At 36.8% G+C, this 13,585-nt stretch overlaps 2 protein-coding genes across 5 annotated transcripts; one reads left to right on the top strand and one right to left on the bottom strand.

The window, feature by feature from the left end:
• The first annotated feature begins 1,262 nt into the window (after positions 1 to 1,262).
• cdx1a (caudal type homeobox 1a) lies at positions 1,263 to 5,785 on the top strand. Its single transcript, XM_029441786.1, has 3 exons — positions 1,263 to 1,832; positions 2,799 to 2,947; positions 4,445 to 5,785. The coding sequence occupies exons 1-3, from the start codon at positions 1,499 to 1,501 to the stop codon at positions 4,628 to 4,630; spliced, it is 669 nt and encodes a 222-aa protein (XP_029297646.1). The 5' UTR covers positions 1,263 to 1,498; the 3' UTR covers positions 4,631 to 5,785.
• Positions 5,786 to 9,013: 3,228 nt separating this feature from the next.
• LOC115014833 (uncharacterized) lies at positions 9,014 to 13,585 on the bottom strand. 4 transcript variants are annotated; one of them, XM_029441918.1, is made up of 6 exons: positions 13,396 to 13,585; positions 12,001 to 12,324; positions 11,174 to 11,431; positions 10,865 to 11,083; positions 10,626 to 10,733; positions 9,014 to 9,988 (listed from the first exon to the last, which is right to left on the bottom strand). In XM_029441918.1, exons 1-6 carry the CDS (start codon positions 13,442 to 13,444, stop codon positions 9,798 to 9,800), a joined length of 1,149 nt encoding a protein of 382 aa, XP_029297778.1. In that variant the 5' UTR covers positions 13,445 to 13,585; the 3' UTR covers positions 9,014 to 9,797. The 4 variants fall into 4 exon arrangements, with proteins under 4 accessions (XP_029297778.1, XP_029297779.1, XP_029297780.1 ...); XM_029441919.1 differs by having other exon boundaries at positions 9,014 to 9,985; XM_029441920.1 differs by having other exon boundaries at positions 10,958 to 11,083.

Here is a 13,585-nt window from a genome sequence, read left to right as displayed (position 1 = left end):
ATTCATCATGTACTGTATTTGGAAACAGCAGGTTTGTATATCTGCAGGACTTGAGACCTGGTAAATTACCTGCTAGTATTCAGTTTTTTGCTGCCCTCGTGTGGTTGTTATAAACATGAACTTAGTGGATAATAAACATACACAACTGTATCCTTTCTTTAAACATGATTTTAAAGGCCAACATATTTGCCAACACATTTTCAGCCGACTATACAGTACAGAAAGTATTGAGGTTTTTCTTCAAAATGAAAATCAGAAATAACAATAAACAAACAATTATAAGCTTAATGGTGTCTGTTTTTCACCTCATGTCTTATTTCTCTTCCTTTATTTTGAATAATTAACTTAAATCAATGGGAAACTTATTTGAAACATTTGTCCTGTGACGCCTATTCTTGGTGAGCACACAGTTCATTATTAGGCCTTTATTGTAACTTAGTACAGTTATGAGGAACTTTATGTGGAATTGTATTTGAGTATTTCCATGTTATGCCTCTTCTCGATACCACTACATTTACCATTTACCACTATATTTATCTGACAGCTACAGTAACTGTAGATACTTGATACTTGACGTTTTACATTTCATAAGTAATAAATATATAAGCTTATATTATATATAAGTCATTTTAAATTGCCTGTCTGTATATAAATTCATCAAAGGTCAACCTTTAAATAGCTACAACATTAAGATACTGCTTACACAGTAATGTGTCAGTAATAATAATCTTATAATAATAATAATAATAATAATAATAATAATAATAATAATAATAATAATACTTAAATACAGTAACACTGACACGTAGGGAGATATATCTACCATTGAGCATTAATTACTGTACAAAGAAAAAATGTTGGGAGATTAATTTTACAGAAAACATAATTTTTAATTTAAATTAAATATATTTGTTTGCATGGGTGTGGTCTTTTGGACTCATGATAAAATCCTGTCTTCTGCCCTGCTGAACTGTCTGATTCATATTTTAACTTTTAATTTTGCTCATAATACATATGTACTTAGGTAAGATTTTGAATATGTTTTACATTGTGGTATAACTTTTAATAAACTTCTGCCACCAACTCATATCTTGATTTACAGTCTCTGCGCTGGTTATCACATGAGCCCTTCACATCTTCACGTGCGTGCATATGCGTGCGCACACGTACACTTCACGCACACCTTACATGATGGCCTTATCAAAATGATCCACCAGGGTAAATTAGGGTCAATGCCCTCACGTCGCCAAGACTAGCAGGAAGGCAGGTGGGTCTCAGGTAAAACGTGACGTCACGATGATACTTTAGAACTCCTCGGCAGTAAATCTATAAAGGTGTGTGTAGTCTTACAGCACAGGTAGTCAAACCTTAGACTGAATTGAAAACAGAGCGCCAGTGCCTGCTGGGAATAAACAAGGAGGCCTAATATGCGCAGGTAGTTTGATGAATCGAGGTCTACCTGAGAGTGTCACCCTACCTGTAGCACGAGGACACCGGTATGTACCCCAACTCGCAGTCGGCCAGACACCCGGCTCAGACATTGTCACTGAACAGTCAGTACTTTCCGCCTCCGTATGACTTCACCGGTTTTCATCACGTCCCGGGAGTCGGTGACCCGTCGACAAGTGCTTGGAACTCCATTTACGCTCCCCGAGAGGAGTATCCGTACAGCTTCCCGGGGTCAAGCCCCAGCATCGGGCAGGTCAGCTTCTCCTCATCGGAGCTGAGCGGCACGCCCACCCCTGCTGGAGGGGGGTCGTTCACCCCGTACAACTTTAACTCCGGACAGGACCCCTACGGCTGCAAGAGGAGCCCACAGGAATCCGTTTCAGGTGAGACTTTTGTACTGATGGCACCATGTAGGCCTATTATAGGCTATGATAAATAGGCCCATAAATATATACATTTATAAAAAGTATTTTGAACACACATATTATGGTTTATCTTGGGGCTGATCACAAATCAAATATTGTAAATGCCAATTTATATTTATTTTAAATAATAACAACTCAGGAGTTAAGTGGGTGTACAGATAACAGCTAAGGTAAAACTGATATTTATAGGCAGGAACAATTTCAACAAGTACCCAGAGTAAAGTCAGACTGACTGCACACACACATTCATCAAGCTTTTTCACCTCTCCCTTCCGCCAGCATAGTTTGAGATGTCAATGCAAAGCTAACAGTGGCGGCCGTGAAGTCTGAAAAAGTGTGACAACCCAGATAACACAGGAAGTCTGCAGAAGTCAAACTGAATCTCCTCTTAAGACAAACCCTCCAGCCTCCTTACATAGATCTGTGTGTGTGTGTGTGTGTGTGTGTGTGTGTGTGTGTGTGTGTGTGTGTGTGTCTGTTGGTCTGCCTCGATCGATGCTGTCACATGGTCAAGATTTCAGATCAATAACTCTGACTCACCCTTTCCTAAGAGAGTGTGTGTGTGTGTGTGTGTGTGTGTGTGTGTGTGTGTGTGTGTGTGTGTGTGTGTGTTTGTGTGTGTGTGTGTGTGTGCATGTATGTGAACATGCGTGTCAATGAATAGCTACCTGTGTAAACACCTATGTAAACACCACTCACAGTGATAAGGAGAGCCACTGGTGCAATGATGTGGGGAGTCTTTACATTAGTAGTTAGTGTGATTAATAGAGGTGATGAGGCTTTAAGTGGCGCCTGAACTTGAACGTGGCACCAGACGTCTTCAAATTAGTCATCTGTTTGGACACGGCTCACAGTCCATGTGACTCACTGACAATGATTACAATCATGTTTAACACACCTTTTTACTTATTTTGTGGGATTCAGGAACGAAGACTCGCACTAAGGACAAGTACCGGGTGGTGTACACTGACCAGCAACGCCTGGAGCTGGAGAATGAGTTTCAGTACAACCGCTACATCACCATGAGGAAAAAGACCGAGCTGTCAATGGCACTGAGTCTCTCAGAGAGACAGGTGAGACTGGAGAAAGATAAAGATGGAATTAGAAAGGTAAGGGGTAGAGAAATGGGATGATTAGGATTTCAGGAGAACAGGTAAGAATCAAAGGGACATGATTAAAAATAGCCAGAGAAAAATGTAAAATAAAAATCAACCCCAAAGTCTTTAACACTTTTTTAGAGAGCTATTAGCTATTATGGGACTGTAATGTAGCGGGGAGGGGGACACTAGGACCTATGCAGGGAGTATTAGCCAATCAGGTGACAGCCACACAATAATCAGAGCTGCAACCATTAGTCGACTAATCAATTAGTCAAACGACAGAAAAATAATAGCCAACTATTTTTATAATCGATAACTCATTCAAGTAACTTTTCATGCAAAAATGTCAGAAAATGCTGTTTTCAGCCTCTGAAATGTGGAGACTTCCTGCTTTTCTCTGTTTTATATCATATTAAACTGAATATCTTTGGGTTTTGGAACGACATTAAAAGAAATCACCTTGGACTTTTAGAACTTGGGATGGACATTTTTCTGTATTGTCTTGCATTTTATTTCAGAAAATATTTTATAGACCATTAATCGATTCAGCTATACGCTCCAGTAAAAGTAATTGGAGTTAAAACTGTCCTTTATCCAATCATGTAATTCTTGGGGAACATTTGTAAATGCATCATAAGCTTACGATCATACCAGACCAAGTGAGCTGTAGCACTGTAGATTGAGCAAGAGCGTGTTTTATCACTAATGAAATCAACTTGTCATTTATAAGAAGTAAAATGTGTTTTCTTACATACTTTCACTGTAATGACTGGGCTCGAAAACAATAATAAATAGATCTCAATAATTCAAAAGAACTGCAAGAAAGACTGCCTCCTTTTCAGAAATTAGATTTAAGAAACTCACTGGCTTGTTTAGGGTGACGCCTCTGTTTTATGTTTTTTGTGAGGTGATAGGAAAGAATTACGTCGATTTTCTTCATGTGATTTACATAAAATTGCAACTCCTAAAAACACAGCTATTGTTACGGTGCCTTTGGTACATGTAGTTGCTTGGCGCTGTATTGTTCTTATTGTTATGGATATACCAAAACAGCACACGTTCGCAGAAAGTTTTTCAACAATCCCATTTGGAGAAACCAGCTTTAGAAGAAAGTTCTATAAACCATAATGTTATGTGGCCAAACAAAACGTCTCACATAAGTAGTGTTAATGGTGTTTTTCCAACTACTCATTCTGCTTGTCGAACCACAGTTGAGTGCAACAAAGTAATCCGGGGAAAGAAGGAAATTACTAAACTTAAAGGGGAACTACTCTAATTTTCAGAAGTGATACATGTTACATGGTCTAAGACGCTTCCAAATCCAAGATAACACACTTGGTAACAGAAAGACACAAAAGTTAAGTCAAAGGAAAGCTTGAGAACAGATCATTTGCTATTTTGGATCATATTTTATTAACATCCAATAAGAGTCCATTCCTAATAAATGTGTGTTTGATGTTCATACCTCAGGTAAAGATCTGGTTTCAGAACAGACGTGCCAAAGAGAGGAAGATAAACCGGAAGAAGCAGCAGCATTCTCAGCAGGCCTCCACAACTACACCCACCCTACCTGCGCTGGGTGGACACGCTGACCCCCATATCACCACCAGCCCCAGCAGCAACATTCTGTCTGATACAATACCAGAGGAATACTAGTTGGATTTCATATGGAAGACTGATACAGCGTGAAATATGTACATAGTGTTATTTAGTTTTTATAAGTTTACCACAGATTGTATGAAGATGATTCACATCAACATGATGTTAAAATACTGCACCTCATGCCGTTCACAATGACAAGCACTACATCTCTGTTGCACTGATCATCTCTAGTGGGCATTTGCCAATCACTGGACTTTAATGTGTTGATATTTTCAGCACCAATATGTTAAGGACAGAGAATCACTGGATAACTTGTCAAACTTGCCTTCTTTATGAAAAGTTTCTTGGTTGATAAGTGACCATGTATTGGTACATCTTTCGTCAATTATCTGCTTCATGAATAAGAAAATAGGTCTAACCCTGATTTGACTGCGTCAGGAAATACGCCTTGAAGAAAAGGGAAGTACAATGATTTTAATTGCATCTTTTAGCATTTAATTTACCGTAAATGGAACCTGGGAGAGTGATGTGTTGGTTACTACCAAAGAAGAAGCGGGAACATCCTAAACAATAGTGTGCCAAAGTTCAACATCCCTTTAATGTTTCTGTTGAAATATTAATGCAGGATTTACCATAGGAATAGATTATTCAAAAGTATAAATCAATAGGTTTCATTTAGGAAGGGGGAAGCAGCTGTGTATGGTGAAATGGAAAGGGTGAATGCACATAAATGTTTGATTTTGATTTGAATATGAAAACACAAGTGTATAATGACATTTGGTTAAAACGTTTTCACTTTTGACTTTGTCTCTACAAAGATTGTGATAACATCAAGGAACTGAGAGTAAACGTGTTTAAAAATGGATGTTGAATTATGAGCTAAGACATCAGTGTGACCACATCCTGAAAAACAGCTCTCACATGACACATGGTTTACCGACATTGAGGAACTTCACACAGACATTCGGCTTTGTCAGAGTACTTTTAGTGAAAAAAGTCCCTGCATGTCTAGTTTTCAGGACTTACAGTATGTATGTATACAATATTAAAGTATGTACTACTCTCTACATGTAAGAAATATAAACCCATTGTTCCTGTTTCCATGCCACCGTAAAAAGGAGGAAGGAAAAGTAGCAAATGTAGCAATGTACATTTAGCTCTTACCAGATCCGGCTGAGATTTGCAACTGTCTTTTCAAAAATAAACCTCTATACCACCAACTTTGTGCCACTCGTCATGCATCATCAATCAATCTGTACAGTGTCTTCTTTTTGAATAATCACAACAGTGTGTTCGTATTTTGAAGGAAGTGTGCCCATTATATATAGCTATATAGTTAAGTGTCTGTGTATCTAGAAAAGCACTATATCAATTAAATGTATTATTATTATTACCTGCCCACAAAATTACTTAATTAATACCTTCATTTAATTGGAACTACGACCTGAGATGACTTCGGTTTTGTATCATCATTTTATATTGAATCAGACATAATATAGGCCACATTAGAGGATGAACCTTTTGCAATGCATTTCTTTAAATGCACACTGTTCAACAGTAAACAGCTGTGCTGTACAAATATTGAATATGTACTGAGTCAAACATCGACAATTGAATAAAATGATTTCCTTACTGTAAAAAATAAGTTTAATCATCAGTCACCGGCAGGATATTGTCAATCAGATGCTGATTTATCCAGGATTAGGGACTTGCCACCAATCACCAGTCTTGGTTTTATAGTCAGATATATTTGCCATGGCAGGGTCACATGAATGTGTCATGACAATAGCAAAATCACCTGGTTTTTACGAGGGAAAAAATAAATGTTTAATTGTGGTTGAACCAAACCTATCAAGAGTCAAGTTGCAAAGGTAGCCGATAAAGTCTTTCAATTTCCCATGTTATACACATAATATCTAAACTAACAGATGCAACAATACTGAACATGTTGGTACCCATACAATCATTGTATTAAACAAAGTAGTACTGGCTCACTGGTCAGATGGCAAAAAGAAACTGGATTGTTAAAGCAGCTTTATGACACTTCTCCTACGTTGTCAATTATTTGCTCAGTGGATTATATCAGTCAGAAGTTCAACTGTGTTTCAACAAGAACAAGTAAACAAATGATCTCAGGTGGTTGTTTAAGGACACTATCATGAACTATAAACACCGATTTTATGGCTCTGTGAATCAAATGAATGGTAGTGCAAGCTGTCAACCTTTAACCTCAGTCTATCAAACCAAACCAATCCTGTAACCTCTGTCTTTGAGAAGAAAATATCTTCAGAGTTAACATGGGAAAAACATATTGATAATGGTTGATTTACATATATTTCTTCTAAAACAGAAAGTACAAAACATTTTTTTTAATTGCAGCAGACTAATTTAGTTTAATTAACACTGTAAAACGTTCCTTTATAGAAATAGATTCTTAACTGTTTCATAGAGTGATACTGAGCTGAGAAAAGAAAGCGTCTCTGCCTGATCAAATGTATTGCGATACACTTCCTGACCCTGGCCATATCTTTACTACAATCTGATTACAGCTTTGATCATATGAAAAGTTATTCATCCAAAATGTTCACTATGAGTTGCTTTGTACATTCTTCCGCGTCAAGAAGTCAACTTAGGAAAGTAAAGCGTTGAACAAGTAGTAACTCAATGCAAGAGCATCCATTCCACTAGCTGATGCCTGCCGGTATTTAACTATTTGTTTCTGCCCTCACTGTTTATTGTTACGTCTTGTGCAGTCAAGCACACCACAGTGGTTAGGAATTTGATGTGTACTGTCTGATGTCTGTGGTTTCACATTGTTATTAGTTCTTGCAGGTGCAGAATACACAAAGCATTTCTAACTGAGATTAGAGTCGGAGCCAATATTTAAAAAATGTACATTTCTTGTGCTTTTTTGTTTATGTTAGTCTGACTGACTAATTTGAATCTGTGTGATAGTAATATTGCGGTTGTATTGTAATATTGTTGATGTGATTAAAACACTTTTTCTGGGAGAAAGATCTCTTTCAAGATTCAAAGTTTTTATTTGTCACATTCTCTAAAAATAAAAACTTTGTTAAAAGTGAGAAGTCAATTTTCACCTTACGCAAATGCTACTATTGAAAACATCCTGTCATTGCATGTGCTAACCCTCTTTCACCTGCTCAACGCATTGAAAATGGCTGTACATTGCATATTGATTTACTTGATCTATTCCTCAAATGCATGTTGTTCACTTTATTTCCAGACAAATGGCTGTATTTGTTTTTATAATCATAAACCTTTTTGACAGTTGACTAATTATTAGAACATGTATAATCATCAGCACTGAGTGATCACGTAAGTAACATCGAAAATATGGTGGTGTTAAAAGATTAACACACTGCTCACACGCTGCCAAATTGTTGAGTTCCTTCTTTATCTCTATTAGTCGGAAAAATGTAAGATAACAACATCCTCTTTTTAAAGGTGTTTCTCCTTTACTGCTAACTCACAATTATGAAATGCTAAACAACCCCTGCACTGTTGTTCCGGGTAATTTTTAGACTATCTACATCTACTAAAAAACAAACCAGACAAATTCTCTCACTAACTTTCATATTAGAGTAAGCAGCATGATTAAAACTACACATCCCACTCATATTTCTCAATGCATTAAAGGGATATTTCACCATTAACTGCCTTAAAAATAACTCTGCAACTGATAAACCAACTATGTGAGAATAAAAGCCCACGGCAGAGAAAAAGCTGAAGTGTTGACATCATGGAAACAAGTAGCCTACGTGGTTATTGCGAACTTCCCGTCAGACATGAGAAATCTCTACAAAATGATCTTATGGCGAGAAAGCCAAAAGAAGATCGTGCCGTTCAATTAAAGATTAGCTCCCACATCGCACAGCACCTTTAATAAATCTACACGACTAATGCACGAGCATACTTAGGCTTATTGCTTTTATAAAACTCTTAGCACATATACCTGGCAAGGTTTCATAAAATGAACAAACAGCAACAACAATTCTTCCCTCAACGAATGTAGTTCTTCAGCGACATTTAGCGGAGTGGTTCTCTTTTCAGAACCAAAAACACAGACATATGTATCTAGAAGTGGCAATTGTGCTACAACTACAGAAAAGTGAGCATTATGAGCTACAAATAAAAACTAGAAGCTGGCTAAAGTTACATCAACATTTTAGAAAGTTCACTTTAGCCCAGTTTCACACTGGCAACTTCATAGACCTGGGTTTAGTTATTGAGGCGATAACTGAGCGAGTGAACCCGTACAGACCACGTAGTGTGTTAAACACTCCCGGCTTTGTTTCTTGACTTTTCAAGCTCTTAAATTTCTCATTCATTTCTCCTCTATTCTGTCCACCTTGACTAATTGCTGTATTAGAATATTTTATTCCATATACTGTGCCCCTTAATTAATCCATCCACATCTGTTTAAAGAATACATTTTAATGTAAAGCAAACTTTATTACTTTAACACAAAGTTAAAAGTAGACATTTTAGATGACAAAATATTTTCAGAGCGTTTTAGAATATTGTCCATGCCTGCCAATCATCGTAGAGTAGTAAAACTAAATACATTATAAAGATATTGTTATTCTTAAAATTCATATTAGCATGATTGCAAGTTTACAATGATTTACATATGCAATAAAAGTAAATTAGATCATTTACCTAAATAACTTAATGTAAACATAAAGACATAATTGTAATACTGGATACAAATTTAATTGAATACTGCAATTGAAATACTTAAAACGCTTTTTTTTAAAGACATTTTAAGTTGTTTACAAAAATATAATAATAATAATTCTTATAATATATGACCAATATGAGATGTTTTTCTATTGAACATCACTTTAAATGAACCCTCATCCTACCAACATATTTAACATACTGTACATATAAGGACTTTAAGAAACAACCATCAGCAAAACATTATTCGTCATGTAGTTAATTTCATCTTAAATAAAAGCTATTATTATTTTAGGACCCCAATACATAATTTACATATTAATAAAAAAAAAAAAGCAATAATCAAAATAGAAACAACATAAACAATGATATGAAGACATTAGGAACTAAGAGATTGACAAAGTCATGAAAGATTTGGGACCTGTGAGATAAGACAGGAAGTATACCTCTGTGGTCTGCGAGCACCCCAGTAGGTAGGATGAAGGTGATCTGTACAAATAGGTCCTTTATCTGCCGTGAATCAATGGCCTTTATGGACCTTTGCGCACACACAATTATCTACTGCTGGTTCAACAGTCTGCCGAGGTCGCTCTGAAAACTTGACTTGGCCGTACTCCACCTCTGTGTCCTCGGCCCTTTGCTGCATCTGACTCGCCTGCCGCTGCTTGATCGTGACGACAGCGTAGGTTAACTCCTGTTCATCTTCTTCTGCTGAGTGAAGGGAATAAATGGCATAAACATATCATATTTAACTAAATGTTTGCAGTGGTAGAATGTAACATTTAGTACAAGTAGTGTGCTGAAGTACAAAATATGAGGCGCTTACACTTTACGTCATGTCACTTTCTACTTCTACTTCACTACAATTAAAATGAGCTCCACCTCAATGCATGAGTAATACAAATCTAATGGTATGACAGTATAACACAGGGGACATTTTTCTGCATTGGGTACTTTTACCTTTAATATTGTACATGTTCCTGATTATACTTACACACGTTTACTAAGGTAACATTTTCAATGCAGGACTTTTACTTGTAAAAGTGAGTTTATCAGTGTGTGTAACTTAAGTAAAGGATAGGAACACTTCCTACATCCCTGTTTGTACAGTGGATTGTTAAAAGAATAGTTGGACATTTTGTTAAATATTTTCTTGCCAAAAGTTAGACTAAAAGATTGATATCCCTGTCTAATTTTGCAGAGTGGTCTCAATCTTCTCACCTAATTCTCGGCATAGAACCAATTACGTGTATTGCCCAAAATGTCAAACAATTAGTTAAATCTATAAAAACAGAAATAAACTGTAAATGCAGTGATGGGTCAGAAAAGAAAAGGTTTGGTTCTGTACCTTTAGGTTTGTTGCTTTGCTTTTTTTTCTGAGTGTAGATGACAGCCACCCCAATCACTAACAGAAGTACCAGAGCAGAGAGTACACCGGCCACTTTTGCCAAGTGGTCTGTTTCAATTATAAAAGACACAAGAGACACAAAGATATAACAATCACTACAAGTGTTTCATGGAGATTAACAAAGAAAATAGGAGGAATGGTTTGAATAATCCACAAGAGGAGTGTTAGTTTTTACTTACAAATGTACCAGGGCTCATCTTTGGTCTCATTTTGATTGGAGGTTGTGATATTAGTGCAGGGGTTAATTGACACCGTGGTGTCAGTGTCCTTACCCGCAGTGGAGGCTTCTGTGGTCGGGGTAGGAGCTGTTGTTGGCTCAATGCACAGGGTATTATTGGCTGCAAACACCCACTGTGATATTTGTGTCACATTTAAGGTGCAGTTAATGTATATGAAGCCTGTGGGGAAGAATCAGATGAATGACAGATGTACAGTTAATCATCAGTGTCACAATCATCAAACTGTTTTATACTGATGTTCTTCCTCACCACAGTTAGATATCTTCTCTTCTGTCGTGACACTGCTGACGTCATTGCTGACTGAGCAGAGCAGTAGTCCTGAGACGTGTTGTTTCAGAGTGATGCTGTTAGTCTCAGTGTTTGCAGAGAGGAGCTCAGCGTCTGTCAGTTTGTGCCCATCCAGAGTCCAGCTGTACTGAGGACTTTCCCCTCCCTCAGAGGAGCAGGACACCCTCTTCTCTCCCTGGGACAGACACTCAGAGTCCAGCAGGACAGAGGACACAGGAGCTGAAGGAAACACACTCACATGACTTTCTAATACTGAACAGACATTGATACTGATATGTAGAGAATATGATTTGTGGTTTAGCAATCGAATATGAGATGTATCTCTATTAGTATTGTAATAATAATAAATGATGATGTATTATCATAGGTTAAGATAACAATTAAGAATTTATTGATTTGTGGCAGAAATGTAATTGAAATGAGCTCCACCTTTAACAGCTGCAACATTAAAGTGAATTCATGAATCAATTATCATAATTGCATAATATAATAAACAGTGTTGTTAAATGGGCCATAATGAGTTTTACAGTTTCGTACATTACGTTTATTTTGATGCTAATACTTTTGTACTTTAACCGAAGTAAGATTTTAATTTGTACGGTTGTCTTGTGTACTGTGGTATTACTACTTTACCTTCAGTAAAAGATTTGAGTACTTGTTCCACCTCTGAGGCCAGACATAGATACACATATGTGTAGAATATGACATATACAGTTTAACAATCAAATATGACAGGTATGTCTGTCAATATTATTAAATTCCCCAGAAGGTAAAAGAAAGTGATTTACCTTGAATGGTCAACTGTAGAGTCCGCTCTCCTGACTTCTTTCCATCGTTATCAAAGGTTTGAAGTTTATATTCACCACCATCATTCCTGCTCAGGTTATTGAGCGTCAATGTTTTATCACTGGGAGTAAATGAGGATCCGTTTTGTATATTATTAGTTATAATCACATTATTTCCCACTCTGATTAATGTTGTTTTATTATTGTAAAACAATTGGTATCTAGATATTTCTGAGTCACTGTCCATCAGCTGGACGACCACAGTTCCTCCCAAAGGACCGAAACACTGAACTCCGTCCTGTCTGCCATCACAGTGGGTTGCCACACCTGTTTGAAAAAAAAATGTGATTATCATAATGTTGATGATTTATATGAACGACCATGAGAATGTTTTAGGCATATGCCAGGCGTTAATCGTTGAGTAGCTGAAAAACAGCTGCAAAACAGGTTCAGCTGACACATGTAACCTCACCAAGTCATCACAAACTCATGCTGTGATTGATTTTTGATTGTATTTGTTACACCTACAGAGCTATATTGTAAATTATAGCAGATAACCCAACTTTCCAAGAATTGTGTTTGGGGGAAATGTATAAAATGATACACAAGATGGACAGCATATTGAGAATAGTTCAACGGTAAGTCATTGGTGTAGTGATTATGATATAACTGCAATGACATCATATAATGTTTAATATTAAACTTTGAAGTAACTTATGGAAACATTTAAGAGGAAAACCAGGTTTCATCATTAGTTAAATGAACAGCCAGGGGTGCAGCTCTTTAATTCTAAGTTTGTTTATATTCAGCATCATTTAATAGATTCGTTACTAGAAGATCATAATTGTAATTTGTACTCTACATGCACAATGACATGGAATTGATCTCAGGATTTGCCATTGCTCTTGGAAATAAGTAGATTTTCTTTAAGCTACTGAACCTTAGAAACATCACTTTCACACTGCTGCAGTTGTCATTTGATTCTTACAGCTGAGTTTATCAATAAGTGCCTCTAGCCTCCAGTAGTTGAGTTGCATTACACATCACTGAGCATAATGTCCATGACTGAACTTGAAACCTGTGCAAAAGGTTAGAGCTGAAAAACATTGTATTCACATAATATTGAATCTATATATTTGTATGACTGATATGACTAAGTGGGTAAAGACAAATAATATAACAGCCAACAATCTGTTAAATTCAGGAAATTACATCACTTGACTGTAATGCAGCCTTTAATAGCAGAAAGAAGACAACACTAATGTCAGATTAGAATATCCAAAATCTAAGAAGATATCTAGTCTCTATTCCCGATATCGATATAATATCGATGTATTGCCCAGCCCTAACTTGAAATTAGGTTATTTACTTTATTTTGTTGAAAGTTAAGCTGCTCACCATGAGAGACTCCAAGTATCATCACCAGAAGTCCAACCACAGCTTCCATGTCTCCTCAGTGTTCAGTCAGCAGCTTTCAGAAAAACTTTTCTACTTTCCACCAAAAGCATAAACTGAACAGCCTGAAATGTGTCCTGTTACAGATCCGCCTCAGATAACAATGTGTGAAGACTTTGAGCAGGCAAGAGCA

The sequence above is a fragment of the Cottoperca gobio genome, chromosome 10, assembly GCF_900634415.1.
Source record: "Cottoperca gobio chromosome 10, fCotGob3.1, whole genome shotgun sequence".
NCBI lineage: Eukaryota > Metazoa > Chordata > Actinopteri > Perciformes > Bovichtidae > Cottoperca > Cottoperca gobio.
Note: the sequence above shows the minus strand (reverse complement) of the source record. Positions and strands in the feature narration are given on the sequence as shown.

Coding starts and splice junctions, on each gene's coding strand:
- LOC115014833 (XM_029441918.1), bottom strand. CDS start 13,444: ATGGAAGCTGTGGTTGGACTTCTGGTGATGATACTTGGAGTCTCTCAT. Junction 11,432..12,000: donor TCTACAGTTGACCATTCAAG/GTAAATCACTTT, acceptor TGTTTCCTTCAG/CTCCTGTGTCCTCTGTCCTG. Junction 10,734..10,864: donor AGATGAGCCCTGGTACATTT/GTAAGTAAAAAC, acceptor TAATTGAAACAG/ACCACTTGGCAAAAGTGGCC.
- cdx1a (XM_029441786.1), top strand. CDS start 1,499: ATGTACCCCAACTCGCAGTCGGCCAGACACCCGGCTCAGACATTGTCA. Junction 1,833..2,798: donor CCCACAGGAATCCGTTTCAG/GTGAGACTTTTG, acceptor TGTGGGATTCAG/GAACGAAGACTCGCACTAAG. Junction 2,948..4,444: donor TGAGTCTCTCAGAGAGACAG/GTGAGACTGGAG, acceptor TTCATACCTCAG/GTAAAGATCTGGTTTCAGAA.